The sequence below is a fragment of the Humulus lupulus genome, chromosome 5 (assembly GCF_963169125.1).
Source record: "Humulus lupulus chromosome 5, drHumLupu1.1, whole genome shotgun sequence".
In the NCBI taxonomy this organism is placed as follows: Eukaryota; Viridiplantae; Streptophyta; class Magnoliopsida; order Rosales; family Cannabaceae; genus Humulus; species Humulus lupulus.
The window spans coordinates 26,899,147-26,918,944 of NC_084797.1; the positions used below are offsets into that span (position 1 = coordinate 26,899,147).

Below are 19,798 nucleotides of genomic sequence, written 5' to 3' on the forward strand. Positions count from 1 at the left end.
GTGGTCAAGATACACTACTACAAACTGGGCTTTCCCGACACCTAACCACGACAGTCAACTCTGTTAACTGTTGTAATTGCTTAGCGGGACTCTACGCCAACAGTTAATAACTGTCACCGTTGCTTTTGACTGTCGCTATTCACCCCAACGCCGACAGTTAATTCGAGACCAATGCCGACAGTTAAAATGTGTCGTTATTGACCCCAACGCCGACAGTTAATTCGAGACCAATGCCGACAGTTAAATGTGTCGCTATTGACTCCAACGCCAACAGTTAATTCAAGACCAATGCCAACAGTTAGAAATTGTCGTTATTGACCTCAACGCCGACAGTTAATAAAAGTCCAATAACGTCAGTTATAAAATGTCGTCAAAATTCAAATAAAAAAATCTAAAACTATAATTAATAAATAATTTAATTTTGAAAATAAACTAAATTTTTTTAAATATATATTTATGAAAATGATATACATTTATTAAAAACTTTTAAAACTATTTTTTCTAAATTTTTCATATTATTAACTTTTGTATTTATAATAATTTTTATATTAAAATTTAAATTTAATTATATAATGAGATAATAGATGGATTTATGTCTCAAATTATGTATTATTTATTGGAATGATTAATAAGTGACATTAAAATTTAGAAATGGAGAATATATTGAATTTAAAAAGTTTTACTTTTGTTAAATGAATACTTAATTTTTTTTTTAAATGAAATTATGTAAATATATATTTATAAAAATTATGTATTTATTAAAAAAATTTAAAACTAGATTTTTGTTTCTAAATTTTTCATATTATTAACTTTTGTATTTATAATTAATAATTTTTATATTAAAATTTAAATTAGCTATGATATAAAGAACAATATACTTAAATTTAATTTAACTACACTATTCTTTATCATATTTATAAAATTAGTGTAATATTGAAAATGAATTGTTCTATTTATTGGTTAAATATTGAAAATTATTTTAAAATTTTATATTATACAAATATATTCATAAAAAAGTATTAATTATTAATTTGCAACATAGAATAGTTATTAGTTAAAAAATAAGTTTTCATTAATTGTCTAATTTTTTTAATTATTAATTCAATTAGTTATTATATATTTAATAAAAGAAGTTTTTTTAAATAAAATTTTATTAATAGTACTTAATAATACTATTCCCCGCGAAGCCAAATAAAAAACCCCCAAAATTTGTTTTTCCCTCCCTAATATCCCATATACCCCAAACCTCAAATCCTCTCAGACCCCAAACAAAAATTGGGTCTCACTCTCTCCTCTCAGACCCCAAACCCCAACCTTCTCTCCGTAAGTCTCTCCTCTGTCAAACTTCCAAACTTCTCTCCTCTGTAAGTCTCTCCGTAAGTTTGGATATGCATGAGTCAAGTGCACAAATGAAATCTTCCAATCAAGTGGGACCATTTCCTTCTGGAGTTCATGGTGTTGGTCCTCAGCACCCGTTAGTTGCTAATCAATTTCAGGTTCCACATATGGATGGAATTGAGAACCGCTGGTCTGAGAAAAATGAGCAGCTTGAAAATGACTTTGTTGATTCCCGGTTTCAACAGTCGTATATTACTGAGCGACAGAAAATGGAGTGTGAAGTAAAAATGACTTCTGATGATTCTACTTTATGGATGTCAAATGATGAGAAGTCAAAGAGATTATTGATTAACAAGAGCCTTGGGTCAATGGAGAAAGTCCATGAGTTCCCACGAAAAGAAACAAGTTTAACAGATGGGAACCTGATTTCATTTGGAACTGGTAATGCAACGTGCAGGTATTCTTTCTTTCTCTCCCTTGTTTTTTGCTCTTTTAAGTGTCGCTATTGTCAAAAGAAACAAGTAGGAAAGTGTTTATGGATGGATTAAGTTGGACAGTTCTTTGAGAACTTGTGAGTTTATCAACATTATTGTTTCTTTGAATCCTAGCTACCGCTGGATGGTCTAGGTGTAGTAATATTTACTGTTGTATGTTTAGCAGAATCAACAAGCAAAAAATTTCAATTACATGTGCATATTTCTTGTGTACAAATTGGCAGGTTTTCTTTTATTCCACTCATTATTTGAGTATACTCTTTGGAGCTTGTTATTTGAGTATACTCTTTGGAGCCCAATCAAGCGAATCAACCCCTTAAAGATAAATACTGCTAGCAACTTTATTATACTAGGTACATTGGTTGCTAAAAGTTTCATCTTTGATTTTTTTTCCTATGATAAATTTTGTTTCCCTTTGAAAGAAAATGTCCATATATTGCTGCTAATAAATTTATCGGTTGCTGGATATCAATGATCTCTAAAGTATTATTGCCACCATAGATTATATTCTTAAACTAATAAGAGAAATCTAATGCTTAGTGCTTACAAAGAGCAATTAACAAATTCAACTAAAGATATATAAAGTAGAAAGCCTCCAATACCATAAATAAAAACTTCATTATATGATCTTTCTTTAAATTAATAAAATAGTATGCACCTCAGTACCTCACCGCAACTCCTTTAACTTTACAAATCAAGTATTGACTCTGTAGTTGGTTCTGCTGTTGAATATTAACACAGTCGTGGGATTTGGGAGTTAGTATAAACCTTATGCAGTAGCTTGGCATGTACTTTGTGTTAAACCTGGATTTGGTTGGCATTTGATTTGAGTTTTTCAAAAGTATACTTCTTGACATTCATAATTCATACGCACAAAAAGAGGGATGGAAAATCACCTAGAAAAAAAGGGCAAGAATGAATTACAGATAAATGGGTGGTTCTTTGGATGTTTTAGTCTTAAATTATTAAAGACTTGGGTTTTTCTGATTTAATTAGCTATGGGAGTACTTGGTTGTAAGCATTAAGATGGTACCTTATCATCTTAACTTTTTGTATTCTATTTTTATCATTACAAGTAAACTAATAAGGTTAGTCTAGTTTTACGCATTCTATTTTGGCTATTGGAGTAATTTATAAGTACATTAAAAAATGTTACTATAGTTTATTTAACTTTTTCTTATTTTGGTATTGATTTTTCTGTAGAGAGTTGCAGAAGAAAAGATTTGCAATGAAATCCCTAGCTGCAGCAAGTAAGTTTTTATTATAGATATTGACTATTTTGTGTAGATTTGCAATGATCACTCTAATCAAAGCAAGTAAGTTTTTATTATAGATATTGACTATTCAGGTCTTTATCAGCAAGTAAGTTTCTATGCTTGTGTTGTTATAAGCTTATGTCTACTCATGAATGAGCTAGTTGTGCATTGTAATTGAATGAGCTAGTTTGTTAATTTATTGCTGAAATTTGTGTTGTGATTTGATTGGTTGAACTCAATCAATTGGAAATGTGATGTAACTCTGGGAATCAAGATTGATTATAGCATATCTCATTGTAATAAGTAAATGGTGGTTTCAAGGTGTTTTGTTGTGTACTCTACCAAGCTCTAGCAATATAATTCAAGTTTCTTTTATATCCATGCCAACCTGAATCCAACTTATGATTGAAAACAGAAGGAGAAAATGTGAAACGGGTTAACTAGGAAACAGACTAAAATAACTAGGAAACAGACTAGAATAATGAATATTTACAAATTAAAGTTGTTAGATTTGTAACTAAATATAATAATTGATATTGATTATATATTAACAAGTTGGTTTGTTTTACAATTTGGGGTCTTTTAAGTTATAACTGTCTTCTCATGTCTGATATGAAGAAAGATGTAGATGCTCAAATCCCCAACTACCTAAATTTGCCATCCAAGCTGTTGTGTCTTCTTCACAATGTGACCCTTCATGTATAGCTAACCTTTTATATTGATCTTCACTTGGAAACATATTCGTTTGAATAGTTTCTAATTAAGTTTTATCTTATTTCTTGTTTGTTCTTTATTAGGCTGACCCAGAGATAAATGAAGTATATGCTCACATGACACTCCAACCGGTTCATACCGTAAGCAATTTATTTAAACCAAGTCATTCTTTGTTTTGTTGTCTTCTAAAAGTTATTGATTTGTATCCTTATAAATTTATAAAGATTGTCATTTGAGTTTGGAAAGTAATGCAAATTCATAATTCTTTCGTTTGTAGGTCGATAAAGATGCACTGCTGAGGTTGACCTTGCTCTCAAGACAAATAAACCCCAACCTGAGTTTTTCTGTAAAATACTGACAGCAAGTGATACAAGTACTCATGGAGCTTTCTCTGTGCCCCGCGGTGCAGCAAAATGAATTTTGGCCTGCAAAATGAATTCCTTTGGCAGGTATATGGGTACAATCACGGATATTAGTGATCTTGATCCTGCTAGATGGAAGAATTCACAATGGTGTAATTTGCAGGTTAGCTGATGGGGCAACTTGTTTCTTTTGTCCTCTCTTCATTTGATGTTATTAGTATTTTTCTTATTATTATTGTAGAATACTAACAACATTTGTTTGTATACTTGATTAGGTTGGTTGGGACGAATCAACTGCTGGGGAATGGCATAATAGGGTCTCAATCTGGGAGATTGAACCTGTTATAGCTCCATTTGTAATATTCCCCCTCCATTTTTCAGATCAAAATGTCCCAAGCAACTGGGAATATAAGGTAAGAGATTCAGAATATAACCGTTCTTTGATTTTTGTGTTAAAGAGAAAAAATCAGTAGATCTAACCACAATTATTTGATATAAAAAAAGTATCACTTTTGTAAAAGTATGGAACTTCATGCTCATTTCTTATTAGTTATTTTGGAATATAGTTCTTATTTCATGTAGAATATTAAATTTTTGCAGGAGTTAGCGAGTGATGTTGCACACTAAGTTCATGATGCCAAATTTCTACAAGAACTTGTGTTTTTGTAAGTATTGGAGACTTGGGTCCTATAATGTTTTGGTATATATTGACTTTTTTATTTTGTTTTAATATACCTTGAATGAAATATAGTATTAGAGAGATAAAATTAGTTCATTGAAATTGTTGAGTATGGAAAAATATTAAAAGAATAAGAGAGTAAACTTATGATTTGGATTGAGACATTGGTAGCAAGAGAGTTGTGTAACACTTGTGAGTAAACTTATTTATTTACATTACAATAAAAATCTAGTTATAATCTTTCATGATTAGTGTATTATAATGTGATTTTTCATGTTTCATGGATGATCTTATAAAGAAATTCATGACATCTAATTCTTATTTTGAAAAGACTATTAGTGACGAGGGTGAGTACAAGGACAAGAAGAAAAAAGATATGTTGTTTGATAAATTTAGTGTTTTATTTTATTTGTAATTTTTATTATAGAGTAAATGATTTTTTTTTTGAGTTGTTAATTATTTATTTTGTAAATCTAGTTATATATTTTTGAAGGTTAAGATGATTATGTTTATAGACAAGGCTATATGATTTTTAAGTCAAGTAGTAGTGTTATATTTGTTCAAAATTTGTTTTATTAGATTTGTAAGTACTTTGTATAAATTTTGTTATTTTAATCTATAATTTTTTAAATTTGTATATAAATATTTTATTTAAATCATAATTTTTAATTTAAAATAAAAATAAATAATTTTTTTTGCAAGTAATGACAATACCTAATAACTATCGGCATTGCCAGTATCAGCGACACCTAATAATTATCAGCGTAGCTAGCAACAGTGACATTTATTAACTGTTGGCGTAGTTACCCCTACGCTGGCATAGGCAAATACGACAGTCAGTCGACTGTCATTGTTGTTTAATAGCGATAGTTTTACTATTGGGAAATCCCATTTTTGTAGTAGTTATATATAAGTAATAGGATGGATAAATATCTCCAAATACTAGTGAAAAGATAAATCTAATTGTACACATATTATGTTTAAAAATCGAAGATCAAGCTTAAATAACAACCACACAAGAGTTAAGCACACAATTCATGCAGAATTCATCAATTTCCTAGTAGTCTCATCTCAATCAAAAGTTTTATCATTGATAAACAACTTTCAACACAACCATGCTTATGACAACCTAAAACAAATTAAACATGGAAAAAAACGACATAATAAAAATAAAACAAAGCACTTCAGTTTAAGTTGTTTCATTCCTTCGTACTTAAACAGTATATTGCCTTCAATGAAAAATTAAAGAAAAGATAAAGAAAAAGAAAAACTCCCTCAACCGAAGTAAATTCTCACTCATTAGGCATATTTGCCTAAACATCTTTACCTTCCTCCTCGTTATCATTGAATCATGGGAATAGTTGGTGGATACTGCTGAAACCACTGTGGTGCAGGTGGATAGTCCACCATCTCTCTACCAAGGTGCATGACATTCATTCTGAAACAGACATCTTGGTTGCTGGCCCACTCAATCATGCGTTGATGCTGTGCTTGGAATTCAGTACGGTGAGCATGCATCTCTTGAGAGGTATTTTACAGAGATTCCTCCACAAGTTTTATATAATAAAAGCTGTAAAAACCATAGACTGCTGACAATAAAAACATTATAATAAAAATTGTTTGACCATACCACTTTAAAACACATATACAATGTATAAATAACTAAAATTAGGTTTAGTAGATTTTAGGTAAGTTTTGTTTTTGTTTGAAGAAAACAACTTATTATTTATAAAACTTTTTAGACTTTTTGAGGTTTTCTTTTTATAAAAAAATCAAATCAAATTTTCTTCTTTTCAATCGCTTGTACACTCTTTGCTTCGTTCCATTTATATGAAATATGATATCATAGTCTCACAAACAAGATTGCTCAATAACAATGTTATCAAATAAATTACTGTCAACATAAAAGACATTACATAGTTATATATTGGTTTTTGAAGTTTCATTTTAGTGTTAATGACGGTGATATTAAATTAATTAATTTTCATATGAAATTAAAAATTGACACACAAATATGGCCCACTTGAATGGAAATATCATACTCAACGTAAACCTACTCTTTGTTGTTAGAAACAACGTTATTGTATTTCTCAAAATCCAATAATAATGCAAGGTTTTGTCAAGTTATCAACTCACAATTTAGAGACCAACTCATAGGGAAAAGCCTAGAAGACTTTGAAATTTCTAGAACAACAAATTAGACTAGTCATTTTAAGAGCAATCCCTGTCGTATTAAATATCTAAGTAAAAAAAATAACAAAACAAAACAAACTGTTTGTAAGATTTAGGAAATAATAATATTCCAAGTTAGGCCTCTTGTCACCCAGAATTGCCACTAACACCAACTGAGTACGTGTCAAATTTACAAAGCTAAAAAAGGAGATGGGCCAAAAATGAGGTCAAGTGGCCAAGAAGTGAAGAGACGAGAAGAGAACAAACCAATGTGGCCCATTTACTCTACTCAACCCAATCAATTAACATCATGAAAAAGGTTGGCTCAGCTCAGGGTTTCCTCATTCTTTCTCTCTCTCTTACACATACAGACAAATAATGGAGTGTGTTTTCTAGGTTGAGGTGGTGAGTTGATACGTGGCATAACTCAATAGCCACTAAAGTGGTGCCAAGTTGGCCAGAAGGGTTAGGAGATTTCAGTGTGCTATGGGAACTTGGCTTGTGATTCGCTGTCGCTTCCTCTCGCAATCCTTAAGCCACACCATGATGATGATGATGAATCAGCTTCACATTTTTCATTTTTCTTCTTTTTCTCTCACTTTTGTCTTTTCTTTCACTCCCTCTCCCTCCACTTTTCCATAATTCACCTTGGTCTTCAACTATTTTACAAAATTACCATTTTCTTTTCTTTTTTAAATTGGCAAACCGACTTTCCCACTTTACGACCTTTTTTGGCCACTCCCATCACTTTTGTCTTTCTAGTTACCTTAATTATTTGACCTCCCACAACTGCCGGATGGATGGATCCAAATTCAAGGAAAGAGCCTTTTCTCACTTGTTTATGATTTTGTTGAGGGTAATTAATACTAAGTTCAAATATTTAACAATAATAACGGGTTATTAAATTTTATAAATGACATTTTATGTATAATTTATAATGTCAAGTACCATTTATTAAATTATAACAAGTGGGCTACACATAAAATATTATTTTATGGGGTTAGATACTTTAACTTTGCTTATAGCATTATTCATTTTTTTTAGTAGCTACATTCTCTAAATGTATAGCATATCCTTTAATTGGTTTCTCTCCTCATGTTTTTTTTTGGTGTCTTTTTTATGTTATTTTGAGTAGGACTGCAAAGCATGCTCATCACATCTAGCCCACCCAAAAAAATTGTCTGGCCCAAACCCAACACTCGAAATTCAAAGCCCAATTCGAATTTAGATTGCCCAATCCGAATGCATTTTGAATCGGATTTCGAATGAATTCTTGAATTGTTTAGGGTCTGATTGGTTCGCGATTAGAAAACTGTATTTTTGAATAGTGAGATTCTAAAATAAAAATCTGAATTTAGTGACTAAAATCATATTTCTAAAAATGTGATTGGTTCAATGTCAGTAAACTATTTTTGAGTTTTAAAAAAATGAATCTGTGATTGGTATTAAATTTGAAAATATAACATAAACTGAATATGTAATTGGAACAGCTGAATTTGAATATTATTTTAATTTTATATATTTTATATACATAGGTTGTATAATATTAAATTTTGATTTATCAATAGATTTAATTAAGTAAAATTTAATTATATTGATAAATTAAAATTTAATAATAATTATTGATTAGATTTATAACAATATTGCATTGTCATCTATAAAAATACCAGCACAACTTATTTTTGAATTGTGCATAAATGTCATAAAATGTTCCATAAACACCTTATTACTAATGGGAATATTCTCAAGTCATAAAAATTGGCAAAAAAAAATAAAATAAATACAAGCAATGATACAAAGGATAGAAGTAGAGAGAACAAACAAATCCTGGTTTTGATTTTAAGTTTTTGGAGAAAAAATCACAAAACAGAGAAAACGCAAAATTGTTGTTTTCTAAATTATAACACAAAATTAGAATTCTGATTAGGATACAGTTTTCAAAAATAATCTACCAATCAAATATTTTGGTAGGTCCCACAAATTTTAAGTTTTTAAAATCATAAAATCATTTCCAAATCCTATACCAATCACACCCTTAGATTTTGAGTGAAACTAAACTCGAAAATAAGTTTCTTTTAAAATATATATATATAAATAAGAAGAATACAATTTTGGCCCTTATATTTTTTTTCCGTATACACGATTAATTCTTGTGTTTTGTTAAAGAATAATTTGAACCATGTGTTTTACAAAATAGATCAAAATAGTATACTAGACCCAATTTTTGTTAAAATATTTTCAATTATAAGATCAATTCTTAAGTCGTTGGAGATAAAATGGGTTCACAGTGACGGAAAAGGTAATTGAGGAGTTGAGAAGGAAAAATTATATTTTGACCAAAATTTGGTCTATGATACTATTTTGATCAATTTTGTAAAACACGGAATCTGAATTATCAATTAACAAAACACAATGGTTGATCGTGTATTAAAAAAAATACAGGGGCATACTAGTATTTTCTTTTTTTAAAGAATTGGATATTAAATGTAATAAAATGTCCGGATAAGGGGTTTTGATGCCAAAACCTTAACTCCATATGTGTCCTCGCTAGCATAGTTTGAAATTAACTGGTGTGTGGATTTGCTAACAAAAATAAAATAAAATGAAAAGAGTTAAGTGTAATAAAATGTAAAAATAAGAAGATTTAACTGCTAATTGTTCTAATAATAATAGTTATCTCTATCTCCCAAACTTCCCTTTTTATTTTGGATTTTAAATAATGATATAAAGCGTATTTTTCTTTTTTCCACATTAAAGAAGGTTTATCTTTCTAGTGTTATCATCATCGAACTCTTTATTAATGCACAAAACACATATGTTAATGACAATAATTGATAACACGGTTAGAAAGGGAAAAAAACCTCAAACAACTCATTTTTAAGACTTTCAACCATAATTTAAATTTCATTATAAAAAATTTCCAATTAGTTATTAAAAAAAAAGTACAAAACCATTAGGATAAAAATATTTATATATGTACACACATAATATATTACCTTATGTAAAATCACCACCAAAACTATATCAGTAAAAATTAGCACTTCACAAAAGAATTACCATACAAAATAAATAAGACTAAATAACATAATCACCATTTGATGCCGACCATTTTTGTTGTCCAATCTCCAACGACCTACTATCCTTTTCTACAAAACATTCGTAACTCATAATATCAGCCCTTGTATAAGCGCGGACTAGGTTTGTACCTAGAGTCCTCACTTGAAAGGATTCCAAATTTCTTATAAATGCCAATTTTTCTTTGTAAAAGCTCTGAAATTTTAAAATACCACTTTGTATAATATTTTATAAAAGTATCATATTTTGTGTAAGATCCTTCAAAGTTCAAGAACAGCTTAAATTTCTCATAAAAAGACACATTAAATTTATTTGATTAATGATAAGAATACTTATAAAAAAAATATGTAACAAAACTAGATAATAATAAATAAATAAAAACTAGGCCCCATTATGTTAAATTTTTTTATATAAAAATATAAATAGCTGAGATTGAGTTTTTTTTTTTTTAAGATGATAGGGAATTTGAATTTGAGATATTTTGTTGTGAATAGAGTTTAAAGTATGATCACATTGAGAGCTAACTTACACCTTAACATAATTTTAAATCAATTAGGATGAGCAATATTTTCTGAAAAATTGTCTATTTGCTAGGGTTTTCTCTCATCGCTATAGACCATCGACGTCGTTGTCTTCGTGATTGCTTCCGGCCAGGGCTCGCCAACCCTTTCTAGGGTTTGGGTGTAGCTCTGGTCAGGATGTGTTGTTAGCTACACAGCAGATCTCCCCATGGTCGTCACATATCCTCTTTGCCATGTTTTCTTTCCCTCTTCCAATGGTTTGCTTCTTCTGTTTCTTTGGATCTTGGTGGCAATGAAGCTTCCCATCGGCCTGTGTATTTGATTTCCATTCTGTGGGTCTCGTCTTTGCTTGGTTCAGATTAGCGGGTCGCTCTCACATCTAGTGGTTGTGTTGCTTTTCTCTCGTCTGAGACAGGTTGGTGCTTGGTTCGGGCTTGCATGGGCATGGTGGGAGGATCGTGGGTCACGTGAGACAAAAATCTGGGGGTCGTGGTTGTCACCACCGATAATTTTGCAAAATAGACAAAAGAAGATTTGAGAGGGAATCAAAAGGGAGGCTAGGTTTTCATTATAACGAAAGAGATAAAAAAAAAAAAAAAAAGTACAAGAGCAACAAAATATATAGCCAAAATAATGAGAGGCTAAAAGACTAAACTACCCTTACATATTAATAAAACTTATATTATTAACACCCCCTTCAAACTCACGATGCATTTGCGGGAAGCATCGAGAGTTTGCTAACTAAGAAACGAAAACGAGAAATAGTATGAGCCTTCGTAAACAAGCCGACAATCTGCATAGCGGAAGTGACAAATGGTAAAGTGATGGTCCCATTCTGATATTGGTGACGAGTAAGATGACAATCTATCTCAATATGTTTCGTGCGCTCATGAAAAACGGAGTTGCGAGTAATGTGAATAGCACTAACATTGTCACAATGCATCAGAGTGGGATCTGAGAGAATAACACCCATATCAGCAAGTAACCAACGCAACCAAACAATTTCAGCGATAGTGGAGGCCATGGCACGATATTCTGCTTCTGTAGACGATCGAGAGACAACAGTCTATTTTTTACTCGTCCAAGAAATAAGGAATCTCCCAAAAATATGCAAAAACCAGTGGTAGATTTGCGATCAGTACAATCACCACCCCAATCTGCATCTGAGTAGGCACGTAACTCTAAAGTAGACGTAGATGGAAAAAGAAAACTCTGAAATTGAGTTCCCCGAAGATATCGAAGAATACGAAGCACAGCTACCCAATGAACGGTAGTGGGAGATGCAACAAACTGACTAACAATGTGAATTGCATAAACGATGTCTAGCCTGGTGATAGTAAGGTACACTAAGCTACCAACCAGAGTGCGATATAGAGAGGGATCTGACAAGGCAACACCATCAGATGAAGAATACCTGACATTAAGCTCAAGAGGGGTATCAACAGTGCGAGCATCAGAGAGACGAGCCTGATCGAGAATATCAGCAATGTACTTAGATTGAGAAAGAAGATAGCCACGAGGAGAGTAAGCTACTTCTATCCCTAAAAAGTACCATAGGGAACCCAAATCTTTCATCTCAAATTCACGAGTCAAATGCGTTTTCAACTCCGTTATCCCATTCGCATCATCACCGGTGATAATCATATCATCAACATATAAAGAGAGTAAAGTGCGGCCAGAAGAAGTACACCTAATAAAGAGAGCTGAATCATGTGCACTGGGGTGGAAGCTGAGAGAAGTAATCACGATGGAGAATTTTTCAAACTAGGCTCGGGGAGCTTGTTTAAGCCCATAAAGAGCCTTCTTCAATCTGCAAACTTCTCCTGAATTATGAGGAACACCTGGTGGAGGAACCATGTAAAATTCTTCTTGAAGAGTTCCGTTCAAGAAGGCGTTTTTAACGTCCATTTGAGAAATGGACCACTGTCAAGCAGACGCAACAGCAATGAGAGTACGAATAGTGGTATATTTGGAAACTGGAGCGAAAGTTTCCTCATAATCCATCCCATACTCCCGAGCAAAGCCTTTAGAAACCAAACGAGCTTTGTACCGCTCTACTAACCCATCAGACTTAGTCTTGATCTTGTAAACCCAACGGGAACCAATAGCACGCTTCCCCACAGGAAGAGGAACAATATCCCAAGTACATGTCTTGTACAACGCAGAGAGTTCTTCATCCATTGCCTGCTGCCAAAGAGGGTCAAGAATAGCCTCTTTATAGGAAGAGGGCTCAGAGAGTTGGTGAATAGAAGTCAAAAAAGAAGAGAAAGAATCAGAATAAGTGGAGTAGACAAAATTTGGTAACTGTGTGGACTTACGAATTCTTTGAGGGTAGCGAGGAGGAGGAGCAGGATCCACAATCTCATAAGCATCTTGGGCAGTAGTAGGGACAGAAGGGACTTCGACAGGCTGAGAACCGACATCTGCAGAGTTAAGAGTATCAACAGTACAAGAATCAAATGGATCAATACGAGTGAGATCAGATTTGTGTAGATTGGGGGTGTCCGATGGAATAGAGTAGAAAGGTATATGCTCAAGAAACACAACATGACGAGAAACATAGAGTTTTTTACTAATAGGATCATAACATTGATATCATTTTTTACCTTTACCATAACCAAGAAATACACAGAGCGGAACGAGAAGTAAGCTTACTACGTTCAACATGAGGACGGAGAACAAAACATGTGGAAGCAAAGACTCTCAATGAAGAATAATCAGGAGCATGACCATAAAGTTTTTCAAAGGGAGACAGACCTGAAGTGACAGATGACGGAATTCTATTGATTGAATGAACTACAGTCAGAATGGCTTCCCCCCAGAACTCACTAGGAACATAAGCAGACAATAAGAGAGAACGAGCAGTTTCAACAATGTGTCTGTGTTTTCTTTCGGCAACCCCATTTTGCTATGGTGTATCAGTACAAGAGGTTTGATGTAAGGTACCATCTAAAGCAAGCAATTCAGAGAAACGATTGGAGGTAAATTCACCATTCAGATCACATAGAAAACATTTGATAACAGCATTATGTTGAGTTTTAACAAAAGCACGAAACATATGATAAATCGCGAGGAAATCAGAACGATGTTTCATAAGATAGACCCAACAAAAACGAGTATAATCATCAATAAAAGAGACATAATAACGTGATCCACCTTTTGTTAGAACGGGTGATGGTCCCCACACATCAGAGTGAATCAAATCAAAAGGTGCAAGAGAAACAGAAACACTCTTATAAAAAGGTAAAGTAGAAAATTTTGCCAATTTGCAACCACAACAATCTAAAATATCATGGGTTTGTAACTTTCCTAATGCTCCTGTGGAAGCTAAGTACTTTAAACGTGAACCAAATACATGTCCAAGACGAGAATGCCATAAATAAAAACTAGATGAAGACGAACTTAAACGAAATGAAGACAAATCGACACTAGAAGCTGCAACATCAGGAACTCTCAACTCATCTAAAATGTAAAGCCCCCTACCTACGGCCTGTCCCAATCAGCTTCTTGGAATGAGGATCCTGCACATAACAACAAGAATTAGAGAAAATAATTGAGAAACCAGAATCACATAATTGACCAACAGAGACAAGATTCAAAGTAAGATTTGGAATATGATATACATTAGAGAATGACATTTTTTGAGTGCAAATCGAGTCAATCCCTGCTAATGGCATGGGAGTGCCATCAGCGGTCATGACAGATACAGAGGGTGCTGATTTAATGGACATGAAGGAATTGGAATTAGGTGACATATGATGTGAAGCTCCAGAATCAATGACCCATATAGAGGAAGATATACCTGGTGTACTACTAGAAGGCAAACCTATGTGTGAGGAGGCTGACATGGCGTGTGGCTGCGAGGCAATGAACTTCTGAAACTGCTCTGTGAGTGTATCAATCGAGGTACTAGGAGTGCTTCCAGAATTTGCAGGTGGAACAATAGCTTCCATGTTCGAAGACATAGAATGAAGAGGTCGATGAGGTTGGTTGCCAGATTTCCAGTGAGGGGACTGATTCGGTGATTGCACCCTGTTCAACAGTTTGGGACATTGAGCCTTCCAGTGTCCCTTTTGCTTGCAAAAACTGCATTCGTCGTAGCCAACCTTGGCTTGAGTCTTGTGCTGATTGTTGGAGGCTGGCCGATGAGGAACTGCAAAGACAGAGGGATTCGGAGAAGGAAGAATCCCCTTTTCCGCCCCCCCTTTATCAAAACGAGACTTCAAGCGAATCTCTTCTGCTAACAACTCATTAACCACCGAATCAATCGACGGAAGAGGACTGCGATGCAGGATTGTTCCACGAAGACCTTCAAACTCATCTCGAAGAGCCATAAAAAACTGAACCAGACATTGTGCGTCTCTCCGAGCAATGTAAGGGGAAAATGCCCGTAACTCCGCTGATTCAGTCAAAGCAAGCTGATCCCACAGATTAGACATAGCAGAATAAAATTCCTGAACGGTCATGCTATTCTGTTGAAGGGCCCGAATGTCAATCTCCAACTGATACTGCTTTGCGAAATTAGACTGTGTATACAGCCTTTCCAAGTGCTCCCAAACTTCCTTCGCCATCTCATATTTCGCCAATTGGATACCGATTGATTGTTGAATCGAGTTGTTGATCCAAGTGATGATTTTCGAATTGTTGGCATCCTAAAGATCCAACTGTTCTGCAAAGCTCTCATCCTTATCGTCCTTCGGTTTTGTGGAAGATCCAGAAACATAACCCCACATACGTTTCCCTTTCAGAAAATTTTTCATAACATAATGCCAATACGAATAATTCTGCCCATTCAATTGCACATTAATGGACTGAAGCGAATCATCTTTTGCGCCAGCCATGACGAACAATCGAAATCCAAATAGACAGAACAAAGTGCGACCGAGATTGTAATCCTAGCGCAACCAAATTGAGGATACTCAAGAATCTGGCTCTGATACCATGATAATTTTGCAAAATAGACAAAAGAAGATTTGAGAGGGAATCAAAAGGAAGGCTATGTTTTCATTAGAACGAAAGAGATAAAAAAGAGTACAAGAGCAACAAAATATATAGCCAAAATAATGAGAGGCTAAAAGACTAAACTATTCTTACATATTAATAAAACTTATATTATTAACACAAGAGTTGGAGATCTCAGGGAGGGGTGGTTGTTCGGATTCGTTGGGGTTTCGGTCTGTTTATGTCCTGATGTCTTAGTTCTATTTCGTTTCATTTATAGAATAAAGGTGGAGTTTCTCCACTGCCTTGCTAAATTAGTGGGGGTTTTAGTTTATATGTCGAGGGAGGATAACCTTGAGCCCTATTGGATGGTTGGGTTTGTATTGAATTGTTCAGTTTGCTTATGCAGGGGTCTCGATCATGCTTCCCCTCGCCTTCAGATTCAGGGGAGTCTTCGATCTCTATCTTTATTGACCATGTGCTTTTTCATGAGCATAGTTGGTCGTTGCTATGTTGCCCTTATTTCTTATTTGATTAATGTGTTTGTTTTTTTCCCAATTTCTTTTGGAAGACTTTTGGCTCATTTTCATTAGTAGAATAAATCTGTCATATGCTCATTTACCTCACACTTTTTTTATACTCAATAGCTAGTGGCTTATTAGACCTTGTTATGCTATTAGAGTTTTCTTCCTTATTATTGTAAACGACTTAATAAGTCTATTATTATTGATCATGCTCTATAAGTAGTATCTTCGCATAATGAACTATTTTGGATTTTAGATAATTTCCTTACCTTTAAAAAAAATTATCAATAAAATTTCATACGAAATAATATTACACAGTCTACTGCTAACAGAACCCTGGCGTAGACCATACAATTTTATTATTATAATTTTTTATTTCAATGAAAAAAAAATCGAGTTTGGAATGGATAAACACTTTATTAGGTCATTTAATTAGATTATGAAAATAAATCCATGTAGGTAAGTTAAATGGCATTCTTGTAATTATGTTGAAAATCTGTGGTATTTGGTGAAACTCATTTCTCATTATTTTTCATGCTTTCAAAAAAAATCAGTGGAGTATAAATAAATTACAGCGAGCTCTCTCACACACACAATAGAAGAAGTTGTGGTCTCAGTTCAACCGAAACACTTTGACAGTTGCACAGGTCCACCACCACACACCTCTATCCGTCGCCGCTCTCTCAACCCCAACCTCCTTCAATGGCGGCGGGGCTCTCGACCGCCTTAACCCCTAAACCTTTCCGTTTCATCCAATCCTCCTATCTCCCCCCCCAACACACTTCCTCGGCCTTCTTTCCCCTAAATCTATGCCCCCAGAGAACGATTCTCCGAACCCGCCCCAGATTATGTGTTACAGTTTGCGTGATTATGGGGGATAAGAAACAGAGTACCCAGATGGAGATTCCAGCGGAGGAAATCCCTGATAGTAATGCCGACTCTCCGAGTACCCAGATCTCCCCACGCCTGGTGGAGAAACGTGCCCGGAAGAAATCGGAGAGGCTTACGTATCTCGTTGCGGCTGTTATGTCTACCTTTGGAATCACCTCCATGGCTGTTCTGGCTGTTTACTATAGGTTTTACTGGCAAATGGAGGTATAATAATACTTTCTCATTCTCTTTCTTTGGTCTAAGTAGATGAATTATCTCTAATTGGGGTCTGATAATGGGTTGTATTTTTCTGGGCAGGGTGGAGAGATTCCTTTGACTGAAATGTTCGGTACATTTGCTCTATCCGTGGGTGCTGCGGTAAGTTATTATGAAAAAATCTTCTTCATGGAATTATTGAGAGAATTTCTACAACTTTTCTATGCTGCTAAAATGGAATTGGGTGTTCTTTAATTCCAGGTGGGTATGGAGTTTTGGGCAAGATGGGCTCACAGGGCTCTTTGGCACGCTTCCTTATGGAGCATGCACGAGGTTCGTTTCCAATACTTTCTTTTCTGTTTGGATGCCGAGAATCGGAAACTGGGGTTTTTTCGGAAACTGGGTTTTTGACTTGAAAACAAATTAGTACAGAAAATCTTGTCGTTTGAACTAGTCAATCAATTACCTTTTCTCCCCTAATTTTCTCGGCTACCAAACACTAAATTCCATTATATTTTAAACTTTTTTTTTAAATATATTTTTTTCAGTCTCACCACCGACCTAGAGAAGGACCATTCGAGCTCAACGATGTGTTTGCCATAGTCAATGCAGTCCCAGCCATAGCTCTCCTCTCCTATGGTTTCTTCCACAAAGGTTTAGTTCCAGGATTATGCTTCGGCGCAGTGAGTCTCTTTTCAATCTCTCTTCATTTATTTTTTTTATTTTTTCTCTCTCTTCAATATCTTCAAAATCTGAAGTTTTTAACTTATTCATGGTTTTAATGCTAATTAATTGCTCGGGATTATGAATATAATCTCATAGGGCAAAGATACCCCTGGACTATTTTTCATATTGACATATTTGACCTTGGCGAATGACGCGCAGGGTCTTGGAATTACGGTGTTTGGGATGGCCTACATGTTCGTCCACGATGGTTTGGTCCACAGAAGATTCCCGGTGGGTCCCATTGCCAACGTTCCATATTTCCGAAAAGTGGCTGCCGCTCACAAGGTAATCACATACACCCGCCCCCACTAGATTATTAAATTTAATTTTCAATTTGCTATTTTTTTTTAAATTCGAAAATGAACGGTCAAGATTTGATCTGATTTGAACTTCTTTTTTTTTATCGTGTAGCTCCACCACTCAGACAAATTCGACGGTGTGCCTTACGGGTTATTTTTAGGACCAAAGGTTGGTTTTTATTTTTAATTTTTAATTTAATTAATTTTTTTTAGTGGGCGGTGAGGTGAGTTGAGTAAGGGACTGAATCGGGTGTGGTGTGGTGCAGGAACTTGAACAAGTTGGAGGCCTCGAAGAGCTAGAAAAGGAGATCATTAGGACAGCCAAATCATCAAGAATTCATGACTGAATATTTTGATATGGAATATTTTGGAGCAATTTTGACATTTTGTCTTAAAAAAAAAAAAGAAGTGAAGTAGGTTAAGCAAGGTTATAGTTTTGCGTGGATGTGTTATTAGGTCTATATTACCATAGTGCTGTACCAAAGTCTTTTTAAAAACAGATTTAAGTGCAGTATGTATGGATTTGTATATTACTTAAATGAGCCAAAATTATAAAATTCCACAGTTGGTTTGGTGTGCCTTTACCTCTTGTATTCTACAAACAAATCTGCTATTTCATTTTAGAAATTACTTTAATCAATTCTTTTGAGGAAAATACATCTAAGGATCAACAATGAAGCCAAGTATAAAGGGGGAAAAAAGTTCAAGACTGCCAATTCAGCTCTTAGCCATACATAATTGTAAATTCTAATGTGGTAACTCTAATTCATAACTCGCTTGCTCAAGGTTGTGTTGTCTTTACAAAGAGATCTAAGCTCTATTTTTAGACGGTTGTGGATACTTAGGGTTCGGGTTCTATAATGAGAGCTAATTTTATAGCTCTCCTATTTACGTGCTCAATATATGATTTATACGAAGGAATGCTAGAGTGGGCAAAATATACTAGATTTCTTTTGTCCTGCAAATTGAGTTACTCACATCCCAAAATAATCATGTCTGGGGCTGATTGGGAGGTTTTGGTTATACAAAGTACAAACAAATTACTAGTGCACTCTCACTTTCTAAGTATAATTATGTTATATTAACAATCTGAATTGTCGATTATAACGGAAGAAACAACTATTCTCCTCATGCAACCACCACATTGTCAGTTGTAGGCAAGGACACATAATTTTGTGTTTCCCATGTCTGTTTTATTTTCATGCGCATAGTCGTGACTTCTTCTGCAAGTCACGCTAGGCTCCAAGTAATCATTCTCTTTACAAAATTTAGAGTCTAGTCCCCTAGGTAGTTACTTTGGACATAAGTCTTCGGGACCCGAGGATCTAGTCAAGTTCTTTACGACTGAATCTCGAATAGCATTGGTTGCATACTCGGGGGAATTGACGACTTCATGACGAGCTACTCGCTAAGGATCAAACTATTCATCTCGAATGTAAACATATGTGTCCATACTAATATGTGCATTTGAGAACACCTCAAGTGATAAATTTTGAAAAAACACAAGTAACATATGACCTTATAGAGAGAGGTATATGAGGAACCAAGCATGTATAAAACATATATCATTTCTTCTCTATACAATAAATGCTTGGATTAGAAATGTTCTAA

The 19,798-nt window shown here is 34.1% G+C and overlaps 1 protein-coding gene and 1 long non-coding RNA gene across 3 annotated transcripts; both read left to right on the forward strand.

The window, feature by feature from the left end:
- The first annotated feature begins 1,239 nt into the window (after positions 1 to 1,239).
- Positions 1,240 to 5,088, forward strand: LOC133834670 (uncharacterized). 2 transcript variants are annotated; one of them, XR_009893409.1, is made up of 7 exons: positions 1,240 to 1,795; positions 2,057 to 2,185; positions 3,036 to 3,082; positions 3,886 to 3,942; positions 4,080 to 4,327; positions 4,440 to 4,577; positions 4,765 to 5,088. It is a non-coding gene; the product is annotated as an uncharacterized LOC133834670 (long non-coding RNA). The 2 variants fall into 2 exon arrangements; XR_009893408.1 differs by lacking the exon at positions 2,057 to 2,185.
- Positions 5,089 to 16,662: 11,574 nt separating this feature from the next.
- On the forward strand, positions 16,663 to 18,771 carry LOC133834671 (beta-carotene hydroxylase 2, chloroplastic-like). Its single transcript, XM_062264345.1, has 7 exons — positions 16,663 to 17,171; positions 17,265 to 17,324; positions 17,424 to 17,495; positions 17,711 to 17,845; positions 18,048 to 18,173; positions 18,300 to 18,356; positions 18,454 to 18,771. The coding sequence occupies exons 1-7, from the start codon at positions 16,779 to 16,781 to the stop codon at positions 18,532 to 18,534; spliced, it is 924 nt and encodes a 307-aa protein (XP_062120329.1). The 5' UTR covers positions 16,663 to 16,778; the 3' UTR covers positions 18,535 to 18,771.
- The last annotated feature ends 1,027 nt before the right edge of the window (positions 18,772 to 19,798 follow it).